The sequence below is a fragment of the Macrosteles quadrilineatus genome, unplaced genomic scaffold, assembly GCF_028750875.1.
Source record: "Macrosteles quadrilineatus isolate MER2022 unplaced genomic scaffold, UCM_ALF_1.0 Scaffold_142__1_contigs__length_272657, whole genome shotgun sequence".
Lineage (NCBI taxonomy): Eukaryota > Metazoa > Arthropoda > Insecta > Hemiptera > Cicadellidae > Macrosteles > Macrosteles quadrilineatus.
Genome location: NW_026542735.1, coordinates 55,956 through 63,619, shown reverse-complemented (window position 1 = coordinate 63,619; position 7,664 = coordinate 55,956). Strand labels below are relative to the sequence as shown.

At 32.0% G+C, this 7,664-nt stretch overlaps 1 protein-coding gene and 1 non-coding gene across 2 annotated transcripts; both read right to left on the bottom strand.

Moving 5' to 3' along the window:
- Window positions 1-5,012: 5,012 nt before the first annotated feature.
- Window positions 5,013-7,200, bottom strand: LOC128982156 (basic salivary proline-rich protein 2-like). Its single transcript, XM_054401213.1, has 2 exons — window positions 7,084-7,200; window positions 5,013-6,062 (listed from the first exon to the last, which is right to left on the bottom strand). The coding sequence occupies exons 1-2, from the start codon at window positions 7,198-7,200 to the stop codon at window positions 5,013-5,015; spliced, it is 1,167 nt and encodes a 388-aa protein (XP_054257188.1).
- On the bottom strand, window positions 7,059-7,140 carry Trnas-aga (transfer RNA serine (anticodon AGA)). Its single transcript has one exon. It is a non-coding gene; the product is annotated as a tRNA-Ser (tRNA).
- Window positions 7,201-7,664: the final 464 nt, after the last annotated feature.

Below are 7,664 nucleotides of genomic sequence, written 5' to 3'. Positions count from 1 at the left end.
AGATGGCGGCCGTTCCCCAACTGGGATTTCTTGGGACTATGTGTGGGCCACTCAGGACATTGTTTTAAACATTTCCACCAATATTCAGCCTGTTATAAATGTTGTCCGGGTCATAACCTAATTGCACTGGACTATGCAAGTTTTTTTTATAAACCCTCTCCTAAAGGCACATACCCCAAGGGTTATTTTTATCACACATTTAAAATATTGGACAGAAGTCAGCTGACAAAGAAAGAGATCTTCCCTTCCCCAATAAGGTCAACATTTGAAGCCAAGAAAATATATGAAGTTCAGGGCCATCTCAACAGAAGGTACTAGTGTATTGGGTTAAATATTAATTAAAATCAATGCAGTGTCATAGCAAACAGCTGATTGATTTAGCAATTGACACAGAATATTGTCATTAGTTGGTAAACCATCTCAAAAGTTTGCACCACGTTTTTTGGGTGCAAATTTTTACATTGATGGGAAGTCTATTCTGTGTATATTCAATATTTTCTGTGCTCTCACTCTGTTTTCAAGCACTGGCAGACCAACTAGTTTCGACAAAACTAAAACTTGTGTTAATTTCCTGGGTAAAATAAGAGAAAACACATATATTTGTGTATACAGGCCAACAATGTGCAAATCAAACATCTGCAATGTCGTCTGCTGTAGTCAGCATGCTATCAGTGCAGCACCATCAGCTGTTTGAATCAGCTGTAAAACCCATTGTTGAAGTCTTGGGTTTACTGCAACTTCGCATTCTGTTGACTCAGTTGACAACAGCGTTGTTAAAACAGTGCAGGTTCTGGAAACAGGTGTGAAAACTGTCATTTCTATATAAAGCTTACAACAAGTATCACGATCTTTTTAGTAAACCGTAAGCCAGTTATCAGTTTTTCGATAAAACCTCTTAGTCAGAGAAATATAGGATATGACCTTAAAAAATTTCAAGAAAACGTTTTATGGTTTTATTTTGTAGTGTTGGGTTTGCAGAACGACATACTAAAATTTGCCAAAAATCGGTGCACGAGAAAACCACTAAAATCACAATTTAAAATGGCAGCTTTCCCCAACATTGGAAGATTTTTGAAAAAAGATAGGCTACTACATGCATTTTGTATGAACATTTTTTGAGAAACTGACTTGGGACCACCACCGATATTTATTGGGTCGTTAGCACTTCATTTTCATAGGAAACGCGTTTTTGGGCGCCATCTTGGATCCGCCATATTGGACATAGATATATTTTTTTTTAATTGATGATATGGTTCTGACACATAATTTTAAACTACATTTTTACACTGATTTCAATGCCGAAATCCGTTTTTAAATATCTTTTTCCTACAGTTACCTAACAATGTGCATGTTCTCTCACTGATTTGAGAAAGCAAAGTGGCCAATTCTCTCATCAGTGAGACAATCTTAACATTGTCTCACTCTAAATTACTTTGTCTCACTCACTTCAGATTTGCAACGTGAAGGCACGAAATAGTGAGCGCGTAACATGCAGACAAGGTCGTATGCGCGCGAAATACGTTTGGTAGCACTGGTTGTAAATCAGCTGTTGTACTGTTGTATCATTAAATGTAAGTTAATATTAATATTAAAAGTTCACTTCTGTTTAAAAATATGTCACGTTTCTTTGCCAATTTATTTGTTTTATCGTAACTCTAGGAAAAATATAATGTGCAACTCGAGTGCAAAGTGCAATTGCTCCCTTAGTTGCACAAATAACTATTTTCGTTTAAAAGATATGTTCAAACGAAAACTCTCCCCCATACATTTCTTATAGACGTTTCGTAGTTTGATAATTTTTTTAAATTATTTTTCTTATACCTCCACTATCTCCAGTTCTTATTAACGGTTGCAGTTCGTTCGAGCCTTAAAATATTCAGTATTGTAAGAGCTTCCATTTGATCCCTTGAGCATTAAAATCAGACGAGTTAAAGACCAGCTACGAACCTTAGAACAATATCAATTTTAACTTTTTAGAAATATAGTTTTATTCAAAGACTTATAACTCGGGTTGTTAATACGTCACCAAGTTCTTTCTGGTCTTAAATTACTCTGTAAATGTTTTTCTTTAATTTTATTAATCACTAAATAAAATCTGAAAAATGTAAAATGAGTCATGAATTTCCAATTAACAGTAAAATATTTCTTTTTACTTCGCTTTAAATACCTACATTCGTATGGTCACCATTTCAGTAAAAAGTATTATTAAAGTATCAATGGTAAAAAGTATACTGGTTATGATGAAGGGTATAAATATTATGATTTTTGTGTTTTAAACTTCTAAATGGATGACTAAAAAATGTACATAGTAAAATTTTTAGTAAAACTAATACATACCACCTTTGCCGTCAATTATGGTCCTTGAAGGTTGGAAGATGGTGCAAAGGGTACAATTTAAAAATACATATTTCGGAAGACAAATTTATATTTGGCAAAGGTTTTAGTTTTAACAAACATTCTTAAAATTAGAGTATAAACAAGAATTAGAAACGTAGATTTGTGAATACTATTGCTTTACAATTTTAACAAACCAATTGGAATGAAAATATGCATAATAAACGATGAAATAGTTTGTAGCTTAGTGTTTCGTTGAACTACAGTACTTATTAAATTACTAACTACTTTAAATATTTTTAACTAATCAATCACGTATACTTTACAAATTTGAGTATGTCCAAGACTTAATTTAAAATCAACATTAAATTAGAACGGTGATATTTATTTAAAACGTTACAAATGAATAAATTATTTAACGAAGATAATTATCCACGCACGTAGAAGTTGCTTAAATGTAATACAATAATTTATCGTTACAATAACTTATACGTTATATGTTTGTAAATTTTAAATTTATTTTAAATGTTTGTGTAACGAATTATTGGATTAGTTGTACAGTAAATAGCCAATAGTAATTATTATAAAAATAATAACACCTAAAAAGAATTTAAATTTAGTGTAAAAGTTTTTTTTATTATTCTCTTAAGCCATTTTTTAATTTTACATAAAACATTCAAAGATATTCCGATCTTTGTGTTCTGAAGTTTGTGTTTAGTTAGCTTTGGTTGGTACTTCTAAATTAATTGATTGATCATATTATTCTATCTTATGGATCATTTGGTCAATATTATTATTTACAATCGTCTATTTACTGTGGAAATAGTTTCAATTGTAAATAATACAAGTGGATTATTATTTTAAAATTTATTCTAAATATTGATGAGTTAATAGTTTATAATTCAAGGAATTATGATAACAGTTTCGAATCCCAGTATTTATTATCAAAACTATCGAAAATGCTCTTGATTAATACAAATATTGTATTGGATGTAAATTTCAATGTTAATTAATTGATTATGATTCAAGTAATGATATATGTATATTCATTTATACATCGCAAGTACTATCCTTAACTATTTAAAATTTTGTTTTAATTTAAATCAGAGTAAATTTTATTTTTTTTTTATGTTATTTTGTTTAGTTTTTATTTTTATTCCTGCTCCAGAGGTGACACAGCAGTTTTAATGTAGTATTTTTTTATGACCATCATTGTGTATTTTTTTATTTTGTTCTAATTATTAACGATGAGATTGAATATTTTAGAGGTTTTAAAAACAGGATTTGTTTTTTTGTATTTTTTCTCATTTTATCATATACGTTTTTTAACTGTTCAATTTTCATTTTTTTTACGTTCAACATGGTATTAATATTTAAGAGTCTGGTTTTAAAAATTGTGTCCTTTTAAAAAAATTAATATTCAAATGTTTGGTTCAAAATAATGTATGATTCAAAATACCAAATTTTGTTCAGCTTTTAGAGTAATGTGTAATTTGGTTCAACATTCTTAAGCTTAATTATTCAGCACACTATTTCAATACAAAAGCAACTTTGACTTTTATTTTAAATTTTACTTTTTGAGTCAGTATAATTTTTTGGCATGTAAGAATTTTACCTTTAGTGTTCGTTAAATTTATCATAATTTGAGTTAAAAAATAAGTTTGTGTGTTTGGATACAAACAGAGTGATAAATCAATAAAGGGCTTATGATTGAGTCTTTGTTAATTAATTGATTATGATTCAAGTAATGATACATAATTTACATGATACATAGTACATGATTACCTTATTATATAATTAGTAGTTTCCCACTGATCAATATTTGAAACTATTATTTTTATAAAAATTCGTGTTCAGAAAAAATTATTCTGTTGCCATTTTAACTAATCGGTAGTATTTTAACCGAAAATTAAACTCCGTCATACCATAAAACGATCGTTTAATCCCGTGTTTCTCGCTTGATGATAACATTGTAAGTTTTAATTAATATACGATAATTCCTCCATTATTTTATTACCATTTGATATGATTTTCGCGTTAGAAAAAAACCATAGTAAACGCAAGCCCGGAATGGTCTTAACTATTTTACGCGCTTGCCATTTTACAATTTATGATATTTGCGTTTTAGGTCATCACTAGTTTAGAATGTGTACCTTTAAATCTAATGTTCGTGTAAAACTTTTGTTTAACCTTTTTTCAAACAAAGTGTTTTAACATAACATTTTTGTCCATGAGATCTAATTGAATATGTTAAATTTAGATAATTAGGAATATATACCAGCTTCTTCGGGTTAGGTTGAATTTGACATAAATTAGTTCAGTTATGTAAACTATGCATACAAGAATGATACAAATGATTATGATTTAAAATTAAATTAATTATCTTTCTACTAAAACCGTACTTTTTGGTACAGTAAATTGTTTGTTTTGGTGATGTTTTTTGTTTTATACATTGCATTAGCTAATTGCATAATTTTATCCAGCCCAAAAGTTTTTCTTGAATCTAGAATTCTCAGTATTCTTGACTACGTCAATTTAAAAATATCCTGTTATAAATTATAGCTGTGAAGTAAGTTTTTTTACGTTAACTATATTCAACTACAAAGCAAAACTAATCTAACTGTTAGTATGTAGAATTTTTCTGAATCTGTATACATATCATTACAAAGTTTTCAGACTTATTGATGAGAAGGACGGACTATTCTCATTGGTCCTGTCTTTAAAGTCCTGGAGACTTTCTGTGGTTCTTCTGATTCTTCCTGCTGAGGTTGAGGATGAAACCTATGACGGAATGAAACTTCTTCATCTTCCTGACGTATTTGCTGATGACGCTGAATCTGCTGGTTTTGCTGATGCATTTGCTGACGATACTGTGTCAGATGTTCTTCGTTTGGGTGTCCATGTCCTTGGGGAGGGGTAGGTCTTTGAGGCGATTGTGGGGGTAACTGTGGGTGTTGTGGATGCATTCGTGGAGGACCTTGTGGTTGATTGGGGTGCATTGGTGGGGGGCCTTGTGGATGCATTTGTGGAGGACTTTGTGGATGCATTTGTGGAGGACCTTGTGGTTTATTGGGGTGCATTGGTGGGGGACCTTGTGTATGCATTGGTGGGGGACCTTGTGGATGCATTGGTGGGGGACCTTGTGGATGCATTTTTGGAGGACCTTGTGGTTGATTGGGGTGCATTGGTGGGGGACCTTGTGGATGCATTTGTGGAGGACCTTGTGGTTGATTGTGGTGCATTTGTGGAGGATGACGAGGAGGACCTTGTGGTTGATTGGGGTGCATTTGTGGAGGATGACGAGGAGGACCTTGTGGGTTATTGGGATGCATTTGTGAAGGATGTTGAGGAGGAACTTGTGGTGGTTGATGACGCATCTGTGGAGGACCTTGTGGTTGATTAGTATGTATTTGTGGAGGACCTTGAGGTGGTTGTTGAGGACGTTGAGGAGGCAATTGTGGATGCTGTTGTGGATGCACATGTTGTCTCTGAGGTAAACCATAATCTTGTTCACTTTCTTCTATATCGTAACCATGTTGGTTTGGTGGACTTGGTCTGTTATACTGAGGAGGGAGTTGCTGTTGGTAAATCTCTTGGGGTTGTTCATCGCCCTGTATTGTTTCCCCGCCATTTTGGCTCTTCATTCCATAAGCCTTTATAAGTGCGTTGATTATATTTGGGCTTAATTCCATTCCGCCGGGTTGAGCGTGTGCTATGCTGAATGAAGCCTGAAAAAGAAAAATCGTAGTAAGGAGTAGCTTGGTTTAATCTTATATTATGGCTTCACTTTTATTTTATACTTAATTGTATTGAGAATGATGAAGGTGGTGTATGGCAAAAATATGTCACTTCAATTAGCTCACTGGTATAAAATTTAGTATAGAAGGAGTATGTTAGTCTTTATTGGGACGATAAAACAACTAGTTGACACAAATAATCAAAATAGCTTTCAAGGGATAGGAAGGCATATTTTCTAAGAACATTCTGGTTGGTGTTTATCCAATTACAAAATCATGATCACGAATGAAAATAATTATAGCAAGTTTCTTATTTATTGAAATCAAAATTCCAGGGAATTCTGTAACGAAATGTCAACCATAAGCTGTGCCAGTGTCCCCGCGTTTAAGATGATTTTTTTTAAGTAATTTCCCCGAAAACATGTAAAATGAAATACACAAAATACCTTATTAGGTAGTTTGAAAAACTTTTGTTTTAATCACTGAAGCATTCCTCTAGCAATGTTTTGGTGCGGTACCAATGGTTATTGACATTGTTTAAAAAATGAAGATTTAGGACTAATTAATCAATCAATTGTGCCTGTATAGTGTTTTCTAACGTGTAAGACAATTAATGATTAATCTTAACAGAAATAAGTAAAATATAATATATTTCACTAAATTGTACTCGATACAGGTTCCTATATGATATAGGCACTGCCTGCTTTAAACACTTTTACTTATATCATTGACTCATTTATCTTACAATGGTTTTGTCTGATATAGATTATCGGCAAAATTACGAAAATAAAGAACACCAAAGTTAGGACTTTTAATCTAACGGATGCACTGAGATTACACAGGTACTAAATAAAACAACAGTCAAATTCTAATATTTTTAACAATCTCACAATTTAATTTACGTTCATATTCATTTATTTTTGTGGCTTTGATAATGTAACTTCATGGAAACCGATTTTATTGACTGATTATTTAGTAAAATGTTTTCGCAGTCGGTAGGACTCGAACCTACGCTCCCAGAGGGAATCTGATTTCTAGTCAGACGCCTTAACCACTCGGCCACGACTGCTGCTGATGATAACGGTGTAAGAACACGAACTTCGACGTTATCGCTTGCTAGGTCCAACATCTTAAATTGCTTTTGGACGATATCAGCATTTTGCAATTTGCTTTATGCTAGCAAATACCTACTCTGCTAGACAACGCAACATAAATATAAGTCTCGGATAACCCAGCAAGTTTTGTAGTCAAACAAATGTAATTACTAACCTAACAAACGACATAATACTGAAGTAATCTCAAATTTGTCACTATACAACTATAATACTACTTAACTGAACTTTTAATTAATATATTTCTCCAAAATAAAATATTACAGGAATATTTACGAATGAAATATGAAAAACAAATATTAGTTTAGCCTTTTCGTGTATGAATGCTATACGTTTCCCAAAAACAAATCCCTGTATGATATTACCTTCATTACTAACAGTTTGTTTTATTTTGATGAGTTTATTTTTACCAAATGACGTATGTGGCCAACTTTATATTGCAATTCTATAAATTATTTGCGACTTGCCAATTCATACAACA